Below are 22,312 nucleotides of genomic sequence, written 5' to 3' on the forward strand. Positions count from 1 at the left end.
CAGCACTGCCAAGTTGCCACTGCTGGGCCCTTGAGCAAGGCCCGTAACCTTCAACTGCTCAGTTGTATAAACGAGATAAATGTAAGTTGCTCTGGTTAAGGGCATCTTCCAAATACCATACAGAAATCGTGTTACCACCTGTGGCTGCGTTTTTTGAAACAGATTTACATATGGTCTGATGCTGCCCCCTTTCGGACGATAGAAGTAGACGAGATGTTTATGTTTTAATGTGTTTTCTTATAAAGTATGTTGTAGAGCTTAAGTTTCATCGTTTAGTTATTGATTTTTCTCTTCTTTTTTTTAAGTTGTAAAAAAGAAGATATGATTCTTCTTCCTTTACCTGTGGCTATAAGTATTGATTTTGAAGTTAGCCTAAGTAACTTCAAAATTAATCGTTACACGTGTGTAATTTGCTGTGTAATAAAATGTTTAATCAATTTAGAACAATATTTTGCAAACTGTTAACTTACTGCATTTTCAAAGACTAACTTTGTTGTCATGTTTTCAGTTATATAATGTATTATAGTGCTGGTAGTTGCACGAGCTATTATGAGCTACATATTCGACGGACTTCACTTTATGACCTCGAAGAACTGAGTATAATACACAATAACACTCCAGAATTATAACTAAAAGCAATGTAACTGTGTTTATGGTTTAATAGAAGCAGTTAGGACGTACGTACTATGACAAAAAAACGCAAGACTGCCATTTTGTTGCAAGGCTACTCAACAGTTTCAGTTTCGGTCTCTCTCTCTCTCTCTCTCTCTCTCTCTCTCTCTCTCTCTCTCTCTCTCTCTCTCACACACACACACACACACACACACACACACACAGAGAGAGAGAGAGAGAGAGAGAGAAACGAACTTTTACATTTAGACTCAGTAAACACAGGGTGGGGTTTGCTGTGTCCGCGTTACTCATAGCGTCATATCTGCCAGTCACTACAGCATTTCTCTGCGACACATTCTGTGGTATTTATTCTCCTGTGTAAAGGTAGGATTACATTACTTTTTTCCTATATAAAGTATTTCTACACAATACATCTATTTACTTTTTGAGTAATGTGACACTGAATTAAAATGAACAGATTTGTATTATTTTCTCCTTTGCAAGTCGCTCTGCATAAAAGCGTCTGCTAAATGATTAAATGTAAAGGAAACTAACAAGACTTAACAAGGAACAAATGCAGTAAACAATAAAACATAATGAAACCCATAATCACTAGCAAAGAGCAATGTAAAAACGATGATAAACTAAAAGTAAGTAAACAAGTAAGGGAAGTAAACAGGAGATAAACAGGACATGGCGACAAAACACAGTAATAAGTAAAGGAAATAAACAGGTGACAAACATGACATCTCTGTGAGAAAAAAATAATTAAATGACGGAAAGGGAACTAAAAATAAATCTGGTATTTTCATTGCCATTAGTAGCAGCAAAACACTGGCTGCGCTGATCAGACTGGTAGACAGTCAGTGCGTTTACATGGACAACAAAACAAATACTCAGTGCGTTTACATGGACAAAAATAATCCACTATTAACCCGATTAGGACAATACTCTGATTAAGAAACTACCATGTAAACAGCAAATTTTTAATTACCTTAATCCAATTAAGGTCATACGCGAAGTAAACACAAATCGAATTAAGTACGCCTGAGTGTACTTAATTCGCACCCACTACAGTGTCCTGTCGCAAAATGTGGTGGAAACTCTCACACCACGTTAATAATGTGATTAAGGTATCTGTAATACACCTCGATAATGCGACTAAAACAGGAGTACTCCACGTCTTAATTCGATTTGTGTTTACTTCGAGTATGACCTTAATCAGATTAAGGTAATTAAAAATGTTCAGTTCTGTTTTGATTATGTAGTTAGCTATTTGCTGGGTGGTAATATAAATGTATAATTTTTCTAAAATGCTTTTGAGGTAGAGTTGGGGCAATCTATTGTGAAAGTGGAGCATCTGTTTTTAAACCATTTCGTTCCACGCATGGTTTCATTTCATTTACTTTTTAAAATTGTTTTATTTGGCAGACGGCTTTTACCCAGTCAGCATTATCATGGCATCCCAGTTTGGAATAAGTGAAGGAGAGATGAATGAGATGAACAGCGTTCTGAACTCCCGCATGGTCACTGATGTTGTGGCACAAGTGGAAGGCATGCTTGCACAGATGAAATCTGTGACTTTGAACATTGCAGTTACAGGAGAGTCAGGTGCAGGCAAGTCTTCTTTCATCAATGCTTTCCGTGGGGTTTCTGATGATGAACCTGAAGCAGCAGAGACAGGTGTAACAGAAACCACTCAGCAGGCCTTAGCATATTCTCATCCCACTGCTAGTAACGTCTTGCTGTGGGACCTGCCAGGGATTGGGACTCCCACTTTTCAGGCTGGAACCTACCTGGAGGATGTTGGCCTACTAAAATATGACTTCTTCATCATTGTCACATCTGACCGGTTTCAAGAGTACCATTCTGCACTGGCTAAATATATAATGCAAGCTCAAAAGAAGTTTTATTTCATTAGGAACAAAGTGGATCGAGATTTGGAGGCAAATGCTAGGCGCAGGAGCCAGAGAGGTTTGTCAGATGATGATGTCTTGGACCTCCTTCGTGTAAACTGTGAAAAGAATCTGAGAAATGGTCAGGTGGAACAACCACAGGTTTTCCTGCTCTCCTGCTTTCACCCACAGCACTATGACTTCCCTGCACTCCAGATGACCTTGCTAGAGGAGCTGGAGGGACACAAGAGACATGCCCTGCTCTTGTCACTACCCAACCTCAGTGCATCATTAATACAAAGCAAACGGAAGGCACTAGATCAAGATGTGTGGAAGAAAGCAGTCGTGGCATGCTTGAGCAGTGTCACGAGGGGTGCCACCCCCAATCCCATTGTTCCCAAACTGATGGAAACTTTAAAATATTATCAGCAAACATTCAGTCTTGATGCAAAATCTCTTCATCGATTAGCTAATTTAACAGGCATATCATTTGAGGTACAGTACATTGCATTATTTTTAAAATAATTTTTACTTTGAATTTTTAACTGGGAGATATTTATCACAAGCATCACAGTGGTGGAGTGGGTTACTGTCTGAGGAAAGTTTCTTTCAGGTTCTCTGGTTTTCTCCACCTCCCAATAACATGCCAGTAGTTGGACTGCTTAATGTAAATTGCCCCGCATGTGAATGAGTGTGCAAATATCTGTGTGTGTGTGCATGGTGCTTTTTGTTGGACTGCCATCACCACATTCCCAGTGTTCCAGGGTTCCACTGTCAACCTGAACGAGACAAAGTTGTTACTGAAGATGATCAGGAACAACTGCTGAGATTAATATTACTACCAATGTCGCAGTTTCAGTAGTGGGTTTTTAGTTTAGAATAACTTACAGTGGCAGCTCCATTCAACAATATTAGTTCTCATTCACAACTTTGCAATATTGCAATGATTCTGAGAGAGAAAATGGGGATTATGGAGTGGATAATATCTATAATTTGGAAAGTTTGAGTTGGAATAATTTGCAAGAGCGTGTATATAAACACAAGTAGGCTTGGCCTGATGTTTAATGTCTCCGACAACCTCTGTAGTCCCATTGAGCCACTTGTTAGCAACCGCCTTTTTCAAGACACATAAAAGCTTAATAATATCATGAGTGGGGTATTACTGATGTATTTTTTATGTCGTATAATAAAACGTGAAAATATCTTTAGCTTGTATTAACCACAGACCTTTTTTTCAGGCATTTAACCAAAAACCCTTTCAAAAATCCCATTGACTTCGGGATGATGGAACCGGAAGTGCAAAAATGCTAACTCATTTCTGGGTTTTAGGACTCATTTTGCAGCACTCTATTACAGGGTTACACTAAAAATTCACTAGATAGTAGTCAATAGTATTAAGTTCTTATAGCAAAATTTCAAGTGTGATAGTCTCTCAATATTGCTATGTTGTTATTAATGTAATCCTTGCCCACCAAAATCTATGGTCATGAGCCACTTCTGATAGCTTAATAAATTTTATTTCAGTTAAAATATGTACACAGTATACATAGTATTATTTATATGTTGCCATATATTTTAAGACCAAAATGAGAACTGCAGCAGTTGGTCCCTTGCAAGAATCTAAACCTGTAAAGGTATCCTTGTATCCTAATTTGCTTTGGATAAAAGTGCCTAATGTACCTAAAGTCCAATTGTGACTGTCAGTATTACTCACATACTCATCTTTCACAAATCTTTCATGAATTCTGATAGTGTAGTGTTGTTGTGCATGTTGCATGTTTCTAAATAAAATGTAGTAAAGTCATTTCTTCCCATGTGATTTCCCGCAGAAACTTCAGAGTGAGGTAACCTCCACCTTTGGCAGAGAGCTGTCAGCACAGGCAGTGGAAGACTTGCTAAGTCAGGTAGCTTCAGGACATCAACTCCTGGCTAATCAGCTGGAGAACAGAGTCCCAATTCTGGGCTCTGTCATTGCAGGAGGGATTTCCTTTGTGGCGTCCTACTTCCTGCTGAAATCTGCCTTAAAGGATTTGAGTGAAGATGGAGAAAGAGTGATACAAAAATCTTTTGAGTCTAAACACAGGGATTAACATGAATACATGGATAACATGGATTATTTTATTGAAAAACACCATTCTTTTGTCTAAAACGTCTGAATACTGTTCTCTGATGCCAAATGACATGAAAATTAAATCTCTGTTGGCCCTTACTGAAATGCATAGTTCTGCTGTTTAAGCGCAGTATTGTTAGAAGCATGAAATTAGATTTTTGCTTCATAATACTACCATTCAACATTCTCCTTATCTATCTCTTGTGGCTATGCAGTATAATGGTATGCATTCATAAAAATGTTGCTTAACTGTTGCAATCAATAAATATTAATTAAGGATGGCATGGAAATTAAAATGAATGAAGGAATGAACGATCATTTTACAATAATATTTAAACATATTTAAAACGTCTGTTTATTTTTTAACTATTGGGGGTTGAGACTGACTAATCATGTGTAAACAAGTAGAACTCGATGTCACCGGCATTGACAGGGATGCCTCCACCACCATCAAGTCTTGTCTTTCTTGTTACTAATTTGTATGTCAGTAATAGCCTTAAAATTACTTCAAACAGAAAGGAGGCTGTTGAAGAAAAACTATTTTAGATGTGTGGCCATGCTTTGACCTTGACCCTGTTGGGATCATAACATAAGGCCTCCAGCACTTGATGGCAGAGGAATAAAAACATTGCCATGAAGAAGGTAAATTAACCAGAAATATAGTATAGTGTGAAGTTTCACATATGAGTGAAGCTTTGTAAATGCATTAGGCCTATGGTATGATTTAACCATGACGGGGAGTGCTGTTATAGGAAAATAATGATGAGGTGGTGTGGTGTAACGCAGGGGTTCCCAAACTTTTCCAGGGCAAGGCCCCCCAAATAGCATTAACATTTGACCGAGGTCCCCCTTTTGCAAGATGTCTTTAAAACACATTAAAAATACAGACTTCTGAATATATCCCCCTTTTTTTTAATTAATAATTACATGTTACATCTTTACATTACATTACATTAGGAATTGATTATGTGTGTGTGGTTGTCTGAGAGTGAGAAAGCTAAAACATACTAGTGGGAGGGATGGGCTTCGTGGCTCCGACACAGTTTATCAAGCCTGGGCTTTATGTCTGTCAGTGCCATACGCATGTCATTGTCCACATGTAGACATGCTCTGTGTTTTGTTTTAAGTATTTTTAAAGTGGAAAAGACAAACTCACACAATTAAGTTGTTGCAAAAGGGAGAAGGCATTTCAGAGCCCTCTCATCCAGGGCAGGATAGTCTTTTCTTACATGCAGCCAGTAGTTAGGAAGGGAAACAGACTCAGATTTCATTTTAAAATCACATGAATTTGTCATGTCAATCAGTTCCACTTGTGCCTTTAAATCGAGACTTGCACCTACACCAGAAGCAAAGGGGTTCCTAACCCAGTTTAGATGTGTGTTTTCAAGGTCAGGGAAATAGTCTCTGAAATATCCCTGTAGGTGCTGAAGGTGGGACTGGATCAGTGGAGAGATGGCGCCCAACTCACCAGATGATAGGAGCTCTTGGTGAAGTAATGGAAACATTTCTGTAATTCCCTCCTGGAGCTTGTTTGACCATAGCACTATCTTCTTCGAAAAAGCACACACTTTTTCTTGCACATGCAATATGTAGGTGTCACAAACTTGCACACTTGGGTTCAGTACATTTAGATGGTGAAAAATATCTGACATATATGCACGTTTATGAGTCCAGGCTGCATTTGTAAAACGGTCTGCCAGCTGATGCTTTTCACATGAGAGGAACTCCACAATCTCCCCCCTAAGTTCATATACGCGGTTCAAAACCGCCACCCTTAATAACCAACACACGTTGAAATGAAGCAGCAATCATCTCATTGCAAAGCAGAGTGAACAGTCTGTGGTTCATGGGGCGGGCTTTGATGTAATTCACAACTTGTATAACGTCTTGTAGTACCTGGTTAAGCTCGTCGTCAATCCTCATCGTGACGAGAGCCTCACGGTGTAGCATAGCGTGTGGCAACTGCATTCGGGGCTTTCAGTTTGCTATGAGCGGTCACTCCACTGTTCTTCCCAGTCATGGCCGCGGCCCCGTCTGAATACACCCCCACACAATGAGACCAGTCAAGTCCATTAGATTCTATGTACTCATCCAAAACTTGAAAAATATCTCTCCCAGTGGTTCTACCTTCAATGGCTTTGCAAATTAGTATTTCTTCAACAAAACATTCCTGGGAAATTAACCTGATGTACACGAGCATTTGAGCAGCATTAGATACATCCGTGCTCTCATCCAGCTGAAGAGCGAAATATTCGCTGGTTCTCACTTGCTCCAAAAGTTGAGCGGACACATCTTAAGCCATTTCACCAATCCGTCGGCTTACGGAATTATCAGAAAGTGGTACTGCATCAATTTTCCAAGAAGCATCATCACCAAGCAGTTTTCTTACAATGTCTTTGGTAGCTGGTAAAATCAGATCTTCTCCAATTGTGTGTGGCTTCTTGGGATGAGCTATGTGGTATGACGGCAAAAACAATGCCTTCAATGCCCTTTCGGGGACAGTGGCTTGCTGCAAGAATATAGTCAACTGGCTAGCCAAATTCTCTTCTTTTTGTTTAAAAAGTCTACTGTCTTTTTGGCCTCTGTTGGGTGCTTTTGTTTCAAATGACGCTGAAGTTTAGAAGGCTTTAAACATTTGTTGGAGAGAATCTCCAGGCAGAGAACGCATTTCGGGCACTCATAGCCATTCTTATGTGCTACAGTAAATCCATACTTCATGTATGCAGCCTCATACTTGCAAGTTTTATTTTGCCATGAGGTCTTCCTTTTTTGTGCAGCTGAGGATGGGTCAGCTGGGCTGTTGGTCTTGTCCATTAATTTTGAGGTAGCTGGTAGCAGTTGCTGGTAGTAGCTAACTAAACCAGATGGTAGCAAGCGTTCCATAAGTAACAACGCTTCCTGGCAGGCAAACAATGTTACCAAACAGTGACCGTTTACCGTTTTGTTTTGTCTGTTTAGCACTTAGAAAGTTAGGTATAGGAAATGTGATTTTAATATGTATTGTTACAAATAACATGTTATAGTAATGCATATATATATATATATATATATATATATATATATATATATATATATATATATATATATAAATCATGTATTTATTTATTTTTCACACCAAGTTGTTGAGGCCCCCCGGGCGCCCCCTGGCGGCCCAAACTTTGAAAACCACCAAATTAGAGTTAGTGAAGGAGAGCTGCAGTGTGCTGTATGTTTACAGACCGAACAGTTTCTACTCTTGATTATGATTGGTGAGGAATTTTTTAATAAAGAAGTTTGAATTAAACCCACCTTGTAGCGTTAGCATTATTAGTAATTTACTCCGCGCGAAGCCGCTGTGTCTACATGAGCAGGTGCAAGTTCAGGTCATTTTGTGGGATCAATAAAAGATGGCGGTTTGTGAGATCGGAAACAGATGATGGACAGAGTTACTTGTCCTCATAATGGCTTCTTTGCAGTATTTCCACACTTGTTCGGTTGACTGAGGAGATGCAAAGCAATGTGAAAGTGACTATTGCTCGGTGTAGATGCATTTTGGACTTCCTGTAGTATTAAATCTTTGACAATCTGCGCTTGCTTCCGCTTGCTTACTTTGTATCATGACAGCAAGAGGAACCCCAGTGAACCAAAGAGATTGCAGCTGTTACAAGATGTGACCTGCCCACATCATTTCCTATTAAATGACTAATGCAACAGTGATAATGTGAACAGTTGAGGTTCATTGTTTCTTTATTTTCTGTCATTGAAAAAGACATTTGAAGGTATTGCATCAACAATAATTGACAGAATAATAATAATCAGTAGGAAAATACTTTGTCCACCTTTAAACAGTGTTTCAGCAGTTCAATTTCAAGCCTGGTCTTTTATATGTTCAGCTTTTTTCCCTCCATTTGAAGTTGTAGAAGGTCCATCTCCATGTCAATTTTTCTAATTTGCCTTTGAAGATGGACCTTATACAGCTCTTTTGCAGGAAGACAGAATGATAATTTAATATAATTGATATATATATCTATAATACATACACAGAACAAATATTTTTAATCAGGACAACTGTAAACATTACACTGTCGAGATTCTGTGTGGAGGTAGATGGACCCTCCTCTGTACAGGAATTCCCGGCTATAATCCTTAAGGGGACAATGACAAAGTTTTAATATCACATTAATCACACATCTTTTAAAAAAGGAATGCATTATATGTAAACCTCTGTGGGCCTCACAGCATCTTCATTTTGTACCTCTGTCAGAGGTGGTCTCTTCATCTTCATCCTACAGTGCAAATTACAATGATGTTTGGTCTAGCAAACAGAAACAATACCTGAAGACAATAATCACTTTCAACTGTATCAGGATGAGCTTTTGCAGGAGGGTCAAATACGATGTGTCCATGAGCAACTGTAAAAAAAATTAAATGGTCTGAATGGTAAATGGTCTGCACTTATTCTAATGCGTTGATTTTTTTTCTCTGAAAGCAATTGAGAGTTTCCTTTGCTGTATGCTTTGGATCGTTGTCCTGCTGGAAGGTCCACACACGGTTCATCTTCATCATCCTGGTGGATGGCAGCAGATTCTTCTCAAGAATCTTCTGTTACAGGGCTCCATTTATCGTTCCTTCAATTATATGAAGTCTGCCAATACCCTGTGATGAAATGCAACACCATGATGCTTCCACCTCCAAACTTAGTGTTTTAAAGCTGTAGTATGACAGCCACAATGTTCAATTTTGCTCTCGTCTGACCAGACAACACTCTCCCAGTATTTCATAGGCTTGTCCAAATGAGTTGTAGAAAGCTTTAAATGGGTATGCCTTTTCTTTAGTAATGGAGTCTTGCGGGGTGAGCATGAGCAGTGGAGTGCATTGCCTATTGTTTTCTCTGTGACGATGGTGCCTCCTGCCTCCAAGTGTTTCTGGAGTTCTTTCTGAGTGGTCCTTGGCTCTTGGGCTACTCTTCTGACTATTCTTCGGACTTTCAAGTCAGAAATCTTGCGAGGAGCTCCTGTTCGTGGCCGGTTGATGACTGAGTGATTCTGCTTCCACTTGCAGATAATGGCCCCAATGGTGCTTCCTGGAAGATTCAGAAGTTTTGAAATACGTCTGTATCCGATTCCATCAATATGTTTTGCAACATATGGTTCCAAAGGTCTTGGGAGAGCTCTTTGCTTTTACCCATCATGAGATGTTTCTTGTGTGATATCTTGATAACGAAAAGCCTTTTGACAGACCATCAATTTACACAGATAGGGGGTATAATTACTTACGGATTTCAGCTGGTTCCTTGCCTAACCTTGCCTCGGAGATCTGCTTTTTCTTAGCGTGTTCAATACTTTTTTCCTGTGTCATTCCACTTAATTACACATAACTTTATTTTTGGACTTTAATGTTGTGAATTCTTTACATTTCCGGGTTTCTTGAGTTAATACTGATGTCTGGTGAAAATTTCATGTGAGTATTATTGGAAATATATTTACTGAAAAAAATGTTGACACGTCTAATACTTGTTCCCCCACTGTGTGTGTGTGTGTATATATATATATATATATATATATATATATATATATATAATAAAATGAAAACTATCTGAAATAATAACACAGACAGAAATAAGACAGACACACACATGCATAACAACAATAATAAAAAATGATATTGAAATACACACGTCAACATCGGTATGCGTAACGTATGCGTGTTTTTTATTATAATAATTAGCGTGTGACGATGTGTGTGTAGTGCAAAAGAATATGGACAGATTTCTTGAAAGAAAAGCTGCAGATGCTTTTGTACCATCAACTTCATCCTCGAGTGTGTGTCTGCGTTCACGGCTGTGTGTCAGCTCTTCCTGGAGTGTTTCCCTGTGTACATCGCCGAGGGAAACCTCAAATCTCCCTCCAGAGACGAGCAAAAAGGTCACAAACCAAAATGATTTTATTTATCGAGCGCATATTAAACAGAACCTACTCTCAGATTTGCATATTATTGTTTATTTGGAAGTTTTCTGATGATTATTCTGGATTTACTTTATGTAATATTACTGATTTATTTATTATTTGCTGCTTATTATGACTAATTATGGTGTATATTTACTTATAAATGAATATCAACATAAACAATAATAATAGTTAATATTGATAATATGATTATTAATGACGTGTGTGTGGTCATGATGATGATGATGGTGATGATGTCAGACAGCAGCGGTGTGACTCCGCCTCCTCGGTGGCTCGAGTCTCTGATGAACGACTGTTTCTCTGAGCTGGACTTCAGCATCCCCGCCGTCGTGGTCTCCTTTCTCATGGCCCTGGTGGGTCTGACTCAGTCCATCGCCATGGTGACAGCAGAACGGGTGGGCGTGGCTGACTCCGCCCAGCCGATGAGCCCGAGCCAGGGTGGTGGTGGCTGCCGCTCAAACAGGGGATGTCAAAGCACAACACCGACAAAATTACTTCTTCAAGGTGACACGTTAATCTTTCTTTCTTCATTTCTTTCATCCCTCTCTCAATCTTTTCTCCTCCCTCTTTCCTTTTTTCTTTATCTTTCTTCCTTCCTCTTCTTTTCCAGTTTCTCCTGCTCTTTATCGTTTGTGTCCTACCTTTTTCATTTTTATACCACATTTTCTTTCTCTTTCATATTTATAATTTTTATTGTTCCTTTTTTGCTCTTTCTTTCTCTACATTATTTTTTACATTTCTTTTCTTCTTTCTTTTTTGTTTCTAACTTTTTTCTGTCAGTTGCTCATGTAGTGTGTTTGTCTCTCACTTTTTTCTCTTGATTTCTGCTTTTCATTCTTTCTATTTGATTCTCGTTCATATCTCTCTTTCTCATTCTCTATCATTCTCTCTCTTTCTCATCCTCTCTCTCTTTCCTTTTCCTTTACTTTTTGTCACTATTTTATGTCCTTTTTTCCTAATTCATGTTTTTTCTAATTCATGTTTTTTCTCTTTTTTTAGCATAGTATAATTGAACCTGGTGTGTTTATAGAATTATTTGAGAGTCTCTCGCTGTGGATCTGCTGGAATTATGCTGCTTTCTGAAAGTATAGATCCAGTTTTCTCACGTTTCGATCTAAAGGCATTCCGGCTCGGCTCAGAAATAAACGTGGATACTCGGAGCAAGGTCATATTTGAGTTTGATAAACATATTAATAAGATCTACATGAATTATTTATGTAATGTACGGGGAGAAATGATGTATAATCTACATCACCTGTCTTCATCTTTGCTCATAAAAATGATCTGTTACAGTGATTTTATCACGTTAGTGACTTTAAGCTAAAATCAGCAGAATTACGTCACGGACCTAAACTTACAACACAAAAGCTACATGTCAACAAAGTCGAGTTTCATCAGGTTAAAAATAATGTGAAGGGAATTCTGTTTAGCGCTGACCACGTGAGTGCTGCCGTGTCGTTGTGATGTCAGGTGTGTGTGTGTGTGTGTGTGTGTGTGTGTGTGTGTGTGTGTGTGTGTGCACGTGAGAGAGATCTCAGGATGGTGGACGTTAACTGTTCCATTGCACTTCTCCATGAGGGACGTTGTGTTTTACGAGTTTCATAAGAGAGTAAACAAAAGGCAAATTCAGTAGTTTGACTGCTTCAGTGTGTTTAATTTGATTCTCGATAACAAAACTATGCTGATGAAGGGAGAGGTTTATTTGTACGTCTCAGACGTTGCCAGGAGGTGTGAGGTAGCCTCTGGTGCTCCGTGAGCTCCGAGGGACTACGTAGGGATCATCTCGGGGCAGGACATACTCGGCCATGTTGGGTAAACCAGACAGCACACAGCAACTCAGAGCACTGCGGAAAAAAATCATGTTTTCGACTGCAAACCATTCAGAAGTCTCCTTATCATAGCACTCCACTTCATCCATAGTGGTAGTGCCGTTATCTCCTCCAGCAACGAACAGGAGATCGTCCAGCACCTCAATGCCAAAATTACTCCGCTGGTTGTTCATGGCTGGACCTTGTCTCCATACGTTGGTCTGAGGATTATACACCTCTACATTGCTCAGCCAATTATCACCATCAAATCCCCCGACAGCGTAAACCTGTCCTCCGTACGCGACCACGCCCAGTCCACTCCTTCTGATCATCATGGGGGGGATGAGGGTCCACGCTCCCATCTGAGGACTGTAATACTCCCCCGTGAACAAACACTCGCTTCCATCAAACCCTCCACATATGTACACTTTGTCGTTCAGTACTGTAGCGCTTGCATCGCTCCTGCGTTCGTGCATTGGTGTGATCATGCTCCACTGATCATTCTCAGGTTCATATCGCTCGACCGTATTCAGACGTTCAACGCCATCAAATCCTCCCATCGCATAGATACAACCGTCCAGCACACACACGCTCACGTAACACCGGCGAGAGTGCATGGGGCCCACCTGAGCCCAGGTTCTGGTGATGGCATCAAACCTTCTCACACTGCTGAAATAATTCACGCCGTCGAATCCTCCGATGCAGTACACGAAGCCGTTCAGATACACCGTCCCGTGATAGGCTCGTGGACTCTCGTCGTTGCACGTGACATCTACCCAGCACGCCGCTCGCATATCGTATGCTTCTATGGCATTGGTGGGATTCCTGCGGCCACAGCCACCGATGGCCAGCAGAACGGCGCTGGGCAGGCGGAGTCTCTCAAGATCAGAGCTGAGAGAAAGGCTCGGGTTGAGGTCATAGATGCCCATCAGAACATTGGTGACGATCGGCTTACATGTCACGCCATCCATCAGTAAAACATTGTTCCTCACATTGTTCACAAGGTAATTGTATGTCAGTGGCCCCAGATGCACCTTGGGCAGTAAAACTCCTATGTGCGCTTTCTGTTTCCACAGCGCATGTTTGATCAACTGTAAGACGGCTTCGAACACCACGCTCTCTTGTTTCATGTTCAGCTCGTCCTTCTCTATGATCTTGCTCAGCTGCTCGACCCTCAGGTCCAAGAACTCTTCAAAGAGGCGCACCATATGCACAAAGTTGTGCAAGACAAACCGGAAGGCCTGCTGTTTCAACTTCTCGCAGAAGTGGGAGTGAGCAAAACACCAGATGTTAATGCAGTTCTCCGGACACAGCTGAGCCTTCAGGAACGCGCAGCACTCATTCACCAGGCTGCTCACCAAAAGATAATCGGGAGCGATCAGCAACTTACACATGTTTTTCTCTGTGAAGTTAACACGTCTTATATACGCGTACTCCACTATCAGCTCCATTACCTTGGCAGAAACGTTAGGGATGCTGTACCCGTGCTTATCAGGAGGGTACAAGCCTTTGGTGAAGAGAGGCCTGAAGTACGGGCTGCAGCCGCACAGGATGATCTTGTGCATGTGAAACTCGGCGCTGTCCACCATGATGACTATGTCACAGAGCTGCTTCTCTAACCACAGCTCATTGATGATGTTACAGGACATCACATCCATCTTCCTCTCCATTTTCTTCGAGTCTTCCTGTTTACTTATTTTCTGTCCAGTGTTTCTATGCAGGTCAGGGCTACTGAATGAACAGCTTTAATCTGAATGTGGATTGTGTTGCAGATCAGCTTTTAAACTGAGTTCTGATTCTGGATTTCAGAAGAATACGAATTCCAAGGTTCCAGTTCTAATTCTGTAACCATGCATACATACAGGATGGAGTGAACCTGACAGAAACCTGCAGTTCAGGATCAGTCTCTGTGAAATGGTATATAAACAGCTTTAAATCCTGCGTATGTCCAAAATTCACACGTCCGGCGTAAAGAACAATTTATTTTCCTGGAAAAAACCCACCTCCCAGGGTGAATTTCCCAGATGGAATTAATTCTACATTAAAATGATAAATATTTATGATGAAATAGTTAACAATGGCTGTTATTTATTTATTTATTTTAATAGCTTTATAGATAGATAGAGAGATAGATGTTTGTTTATACAGGTAAACATTACCTTTCCAGCTTTTTGGTGAGGAAAGTAATTAAACTTGTCCACTTTATGTAACCTTTTAAAACATTTAGCCCGTTTTACACCAGAAATAAGTTCTGCACTAATGAAAGCTGCTATAATTTTGACTCCATGAAATTTAAAATTTCATGGAGTCAATTTTAAATTTTAAATGCTAATGGTGTTCTATACTTAATGTGGCCTACGTAAGTTTTATTACAGATATTATTTTATTACAAAAACTCTCATAGGATATTTTATATCATTACACTACACACTCTAAATAACACTTTTTTCCTCCTATAGATTGAATTAAGGATGAGGATAGCTAACAACTTAGATGAATAAATATTTGATCTAAAGAGAGGTGTAGAAAGGAACTATTTCTCAATGTTCTGTAAGAATCATGACCACATGTCCTGAAATTATTTATTGCTACAGATTAAATTTAGATTATTTCCAGGGTAGAGCGGTTTCCCAGGAGGTTAAACTAGTGTTTTATAGAAATTTAAGTTCTTCTGTTCCATTCAATAGTTCTTTTTAACAGTAATGAGTGATATTAGTATAAAACGTTCTTCCTTCATGCTTCCTCACTGCATTTTGATGTTCTCTCTCTCTCTCTCTCGGGTGGGTGTAGAGTGTGACGGTGTTCTTGTGGGATCAGCTGGGTGAAGCGACTCCTCAGCATCATCAGTGCAGTGTGGAACTTTTCTATCAGCTGCACAACCTCGTTCCTTCAGCGAGGACGTCATCAGTAACCAGCTCATGCACCGAGACAAGGTGGGACTCTTTAATATGCATGAAGATATCATCAATATGCATGGAACAAATCTGTTTACATGTCTGCATCACTTCCTAAACAGCCCTCTTTTTGTTTCGTTCTTTCAGAGGATCCGTTTGGAGGCTCATGTAAAATTCTCGGTTTTGTGGCATCTGACCCGAGACCTGAACATCAAGTCTTCACCTTTCAGCTGCACCTTTGACAAGTGAGATAAAATATTCAGGACGTGCAGTGGGCTTTATCAGTGATCAAGAAATTACGAACCAGTTATGAGGAGGAGGCTTTTCTTCTTTGTTACAGAAGCGAGAGTCTCTCTGTAGACTGGACATTGACGTGCACATAAAAGCTCAGTTCAGAGGTTAATTTCGTCATATCAGACCTCCCGCAGGTCTCTCTTCATCATGTTAAACAGTCTGAGTTTTTGGGACAGTTCAGCGCGCGGTGTGGGGCGGGCGTGGCTCAGTCAAGTGCTCCAGAGACACGACTTCGCCAGAGTTCTCAAGCCGCTTCTTCTGCTGCATCCAAAAACACAAGTGTGTCCATCCAGTGTGTTCAGGCTCAGAGCCACTGGACCTGGGCCTTTCCCAATCAACCCGGCACCAGAACCTGGATCAGACCCACGTGAAGCGGGATGCTTGGGGGACACAGACTGCTCTGACCATAAGTGCAGTTTAGTTCTGCTGTTGGTTTTGTTGCTTTGTTTACGATTTTGAGTGTCTGATGTTGTTAAAAGTTAAATACATTTATGACATTTTTCCATGCTCGAGACACAGCTCCTCACCTTCCATCGTCACACTTCCAGATAGCAGTGGATACGGTACTCCAGAGCTAAGCTTGCACCCAGATGACCCTCAGTCCCAAAAACGCAGCCACAGCAGCACCCAGCTGAGCCTCAAGGGTAAAATCATGGAGTGTCTCATTGACAAAGCTCCTGGACCCAAGCCCAAAGTGAAGAAGAACAAAAGGAAAAAGGAGGAGCATCGAAAGTCCAACCAGGCAGATAAGAACCATCCCCCCCAGCATCTTCTTTGGTGACAGGTTAGACTTGGAGAATTAGTACAGCTGCAGTGAAGGTGAGGTTTCTGAGATTGAGAGTGATATCGGATCTCCTAGCGGTGGCACCTGTGGAGTCCCGGGCTCGTCCTGATCTTCTATATGTCCTTCTCATTTTAACATCCACCCCCTTTACCAGCACATCCTGCTGTATCTGCAGAGCTATGATTCCTCTCGGGCTCTTTATGCTCTTTCTACCATAGCTGCCATGTTGCGCATGGCTCCTGCTGTCTTCGTCAGTGTCATCTCGACCACCAGCATCAACAACACCTACACACCTCAGCTCTCGCTTCTTCAGAACCTTCTACCCCGTCATCGTATTTCTGTCATGGGTAAAGACTATTACTGCCCGATTCGCATTCCCATTCCTTCCGCAATGCAAATGTACCTGGAGATCATCATCTCACTCTGCCTCTACTTTCTGAGGAGCTATTATTCAGCACATGTTCCAGTGGTGCCGTAGGACCTGGCTGGGAACCGCGCCATGCAGCTGACCAGCATCGAAGTTCTGAAGCTGCTCTTCAGCGAGCTTGCAAAGGTGACAGGTGGCTCAGTTAAAGGGTTTGCCAGCTTCATCAGCGACGTCCTGTCCAAGTGCAAGGTGCAGAAGGTGGCACTGCACTGCCTGCTCTCATCCATTTTTAGTGCTCAGAAGTGGCATGAGCAGCGCGTATGTGGAACCAACCTGCCCGCCATCGAGGAGGGATAGACAGATGCAGTGGTATACAGTTACAGCTCCTTTGCCTTCTTCAGAGCCTTGTTGTACTCGAGCATCACGTCCTGGTCCCTGGAGATGTAAGTGGAGAGGCTGGACCAGGAACAGGGAATCCAGGAAGTGCTGGAGGAGCCGGAGCTGGTTTTGAGATTCTGGGTCGTGAATCGTTAGAAGTGGAACATGCCAATGGTGTCACTGCAATACCTGCACAGGAAGCCAATTACAGTGCAGGGTATGTTCTTGTGTGTGGTGATACAGGTGCGTCACCAGCACCACGCGTGTAAGATGCACCCCTAGTGGATCGGCCTTATCACAGCCACGCTGCCCTACATGGGTAGGGTTCTGAGTCGCGTGGTCGCTTCAGTGACACTGCAGCTCGGTAGGAACCTGGACAACCTGATCCAGCAGTATCGCTATGAGACCGGAATCACAGACACCACTTATGCCCCCTAGCACCAGCAGAGGTACTGCAGTTAGGAAAATGTGTGTTTTGGGAAATTTAATTAGTGTGTTGTATTTTCAGACCCCAGTGGATAGCGCTGTGTATTCCTCCTGATCTGATCCTCACTGTGCTGGAGGGAGTCATGGCTATCATTCATTACTGCCCGCCGAACCAGTCGACTCAGTACCACCAAGTGGGGGCGCTGTTCCTCCACAAACTCTTTTCTATATTGAGAAGTATACATGGGGTGTGATCAATTTTCTTTCTGTGTATGTGTTTTTTCTCACCCAGCTCCAGGTGAGTATGGATTAGAAGCACCTGGCCGAGGCGCGCTCAGGTATCCTGTCGATCCTCCACACCATCATGTCCTCAGTCATGCTGCTCTGATGTGCACTTTACCTGGCTGACTGCTCAGAGAGACACAGCAGCACCAGTTGAAGCTCCATCAACCTGGGGTCCACTAAGGTGAGAACACACATAATCATCTGGGAGACGCACACATGGAGGAAACCACACACCTAGTAAACAGACCTACTGGAAGCCAACACTTATGTAATTTTATTTTTTATTTTATTAATGTTTCTAACACATTTGATTTATGAAGGGTTTGATGATGATGATGATGATGATGATGATGTTTGCACAATTAAATAAAAGTCTGGAGCATAAATGGAAGGAAAATATGGAATAGAAATCCTGAAAAGAAAACTTTCCTCAGATTCTCCATCAGCAGATCCTCGAGCTGCTCGGCCGATCTCGATGAACCACGGCGCTCACTTCATAGCCGCCATTGCGTACGTTTTGACCGATAGAAAACAGACCACAACTCCTGCCAGGAACAAGGTGCACATCAACCCCAGGATAAATAATTTAAAGTGTGAAGAGGGAAGTGTAAATGTATGTATTTATATCTGCATGTATTTGTGTGTGTGTGTATGTGTGTGTGCGCGTGTGCGTGCGGGTAGGTGATTCCTATAGTGAGTGAAGAACAGCTCCTCCTGGTGGATTTGGTGAGGAGTGTTAACGCCATGCACACCGAAACCGTCATGCAGACCGTGAAGGAGGTTCTCAAACATCCTCCAGCCATCGCTAAGTAGAAGGTTCTCGTTTAACATTTTAATAACAATAAATAATAAATATTGTTTAATTTACGTAGCCTCTTTCTCAAACCCAGGGTTGCTGTGCAGTTTTGGACAAAGAAACGAAGACACAATAATCAGCAGACTTTTATTTTTTTTATGATGTGATTTTTATGTTGCTTTGTAACCGTATAAATTATGTTTTAATTACTTTGTTTCAATGAACCGATTTAAATGGCAAGAACTTAATTCATTTAATATTGTAGAATATGTGAATATTAATTAGCGAATATTAATTTATTCTCTCTTGCTTTACAGAAACATCTCTCTCTTGAAGTCTGCGTGCTTCAGTTTTTCTACACGTATGTTCAGAGGTGAGTCAGAGAAACAGCACACACTCGTCTCTGATGCTCTGTAAACCATGTTTAATTATCAGTAATTAATAATAATATAACGAGTAATTAATGATGTTCTGCAGGATTCCGGTGTGTAGTTTAGTTAACAGCTGGCCCTCGCTGCTCTCACTGCTGAAAGACTCAGTGCAGCTCGGACTTCCTGCTCCGGGACAGTTCCTCCTCCTCGGATAACAAACACACACAGTTTCACACCACTCTTGGCAGTTATCCAGTGTTTACATAACCACCTTTTATAACAAATTACATGTTTATGTGATTCACTAACTAATAAACTATCAACTCTGTGCATTTGTAAAAGGCATTCATTCAGTCACTCCAGGATTTTGCAATCGCAGAAATTAACACAAAATCAAGGAAACGCCACAATATTTGCATGAGCTTGCAATTGTTTCAAAATTACCGCAGATTTTCCACAGATTTCGGCCAAGACGTGTGACATCACCACAATGCACATTCAGCCAAACCCCCTTCAATTTATGTGCATCGAACATGAGTACAGCTAAAAGGTCTCATTTACCAACAAACATCACTGTGAAAGACGTGTAAAACCATTTTGTGCAATTGCAATTTCACCAATTCAAATAGTTTTCTGCAAAAAAAGCTGCAGCCATATCAAGCATTTTTGGCCACAACAATCACAAAAAAAACCCTCCATGAACTCCTGTATGGACTTCATTTTATTAACGCTGGTAAACCTGTTGGAACTCTTTCAATGGACATAAAATAAAGAAATGCATTCTGAATGTATATGTTGTGCACTGAAAACCCTAACAAGTTGGCTGTACTTAATTGATTGAGCAAACTCGTTCCCTCAATTTAATGGAGTAATGGGGTCTCCCAAAACTTGTATATTTAAGTTACTTTAACTTGGTGCTCGTATAGACTGTACTTATATCGTTAAGTTCAGTTAACAATTTGTTCATATAGCGCACATTATAGTTTATTGACTGGGAATCGAACTTGGGTCACGGTAGTGTGAGCACCACATGCTAATCAACCAGGAAACTCATGTGCTTTAACAATGAAGTTCACTTAACTTGGTGTTCATTTCAAGTGCACTTTAATACCCAATCTCCCAAAAGTTCCATACATGGGGGAAACTAACAATATTTTATTTTAAAAAATTTTTAGCAAAAAGTAACTTTATTTACAAAACATCCTCTAACTGATTGCCATTTCTAAACACACACAGAGTCGTCTCTCGTACTCATGATGAACTCTTGAATTTTACTACATGGTACCAGAAACAGACCAGATAAAGAGATTGCCTTTTGCAATTATCTACCAATCAGTGCATTAGTTCACTTGTTGTCAGGTGGAACTACTTCATGGCCAAACACATCAAAGAAAGACCAGAGTGAGCCATTTTAATAAATCATGATTTTGAATTCAAAAGATTTGAAATCTTATGTTTATTGCTTTTGTAGGTAAATATGTTTTGTAGGTAATATTTTAAGTAAAATTTAGTCATGATTAACTGATTGTTTAAGTAAAGACAACATTAGTATGAATGTGAACCCACTTTATTTAGAGTGCCATGTTGCAGCAGATTCTGGACAATCACACACTAATGCTTTAGCTGATAAACCATCACACATCTCAAAAAGTGAGTGCTGAAGCTTTCTCAGTGCATCATTAATAGAAAGCAAATAGGAGGCACTTGCTCCTGCTGTGTGGAAGAAAGAAATGGTGGCATGCTTGAGCAGTGTCACGAGGGTTAGCAGTGTCATGATGGAGACACTGCATATAATCAGCAAACATTCTATCTAAATGCAGCATATTTTCATTGATTATCTAATATAACAGGCCTATCGTTATGAGATACAATACATTGCATTATTTTTTATTTATTTTTACTTGTAGTAAATTATCTGAGAGACATTAACATAGGCATCATGATGGCTCTGTGGGTTATTGTCTAATGGTTACCCAGTATAATTTTGCTGTGCCCCAGTAAAATCTTCCTGATAAATCATTGTCTGATGAGGTGGAATACAGTAGATACATCTGAAAATAGACTTTCATATTCATTGAATGTTATCATTTACATCATTTGAATGATTTAAAACATAAAGGCTCATTGTAATGCCAGCTGAAGTGAAACTATCCTGCACATCCACTTCTATCATAAGAATAGAAGTGCTGCTCCTCCCTTTACTTTTTTCCCATGGAAACCTCGACTTGTAGTCAGACTATAATTCATAATACGACATAGCTGAGGAGCGGTAACAACCAGGCTATTGTAAACTAGGCTACAAGGCTATTGTTTTACTTTTGAAAATTCTTGAGAGGCCTGTGCCCCAGTAGAAACGCCCCTGCTCACACACTCATCTTTCACAAACAATAATGTTTCTGACAATGTGGTGATTAAATTCTTGCTGTGCAAGTTTTATGCTTATATCTAGAAAATTATTAAAAAATGTATTAATTCCCATGTGATTTCCCATGTGACCTTTAGCATAGGCTTTATTGTAGTAAAGTGCTGCTACACTTCAAGGACATGAAGTCACTGAGTCTCTTACTAGAACACAAAAACAGCTGTAATGTGCATTGTTAAGAAGCAGGAGATTCTTGCTAATACCTAATAAAACCTTATAATATGCATAATATCATCATTCAACAATCTAGTTCGTGTCATGGAAAACAATCTTTCCAGCCTAACAAAAAAGACAGAGGGTTTGTAGATGCCAAAAAGTAATCAAACTTGAAACAATGAAGTGAGCAGAAAGTCTGAATTATACACACACAAACATACCTTTATATACCTTTCTGAAACATTCAATTTATCTGTAGGCGGGGTATTAATCTCTTCTTTCTGAAAACAAACCAATCTCTATCGCCTTAATTCATTATTCATGTCTATATGATACCTTACCTCACATTTGTGGCTCATTCGCTGTCAGTTGGATTTTTTTGAAAGGTTTTTATCAGAACATGGTTTTTACTCTGCCCCAAAATTCACCCTTATACCTTAATGATTTTCAGGTTTTAGTCCCAGCCTGATTCTCTTCTGGAAGTCTTATCTTCTGTTGCCAGAGAGTGAAGCTGCTGTAGACAAAATACATAATAAATACATAAATTATTGATTATGTAGAAGAATTCTGTTAAAAGCAGGAAGGAAACATACTTCAGACACCAATCACATCTCAGCTGATCGCCTGCAGGAACACACGTTCCCATTTCTGCTCCTTTACCTCACTTCCAAATTAATGAAGACCATCATACACCAAAACCACCATCGTACACCATCCTACAGCAAAAACACCATCTTACTCCATCATACACCAAAACCACCATTGTACA

The 22,312-nt window shown here is 40.5% G+C and overlaps 1 protein-coding gene and 1 pseudogene across 1 annotated transcript; both read left to right on the forward strand.

The window, feature by feature from the left end:
* Positions 1 to 825: 825 nt before the first annotated feature.
* Positions 826 to 4,896, forward strand: LOC108262224 (interferon-inducible GTPase 5). Its single transcript, XM_017462813.3, has 3 exons — positions 826 to 996; positions 2,044 to 3,002; positions 4,337 to 4,896. Exons 2-3 carry the CDS (start codon positions 2,070 to 2,072, stop codon positions 4,595 to 4,597), a joined length of 1,194 nt encoding a protein of 397 aa, XP_017318302.1. The 5' UTR covers positions 826 to 996; positions 2,044 to 2,069; the 3' UTR covers positions 4,598 to 4,896.
* Positions 4,897 to 10,372: 5,476 nt separating this feature from the next.
* On the forward strand, positions 10,373 to 19,293 carry LOC108262897 (protein dopey-1-like; annotated as a pseudogene).
* Positions 19,294 to 22,312: the final 3,019 nt, after the last annotated feature.

The sequence above is a fragment of the Ictalurus punctatus genome, chromosome 3 (assembly GCF_001660625.3).
Source record: "Ictalurus punctatus breed USDA103 chromosome 3, Coco_2.0, whole genome shotgun sequence".
Classification (NCBI taxonomy): domain Eukaryota; kingdom Metazoa; phylum Chordata; class Actinopteri; order Siluriformes; family Ictaluridae; genus Ictalurus; species Ictalurus punctatus.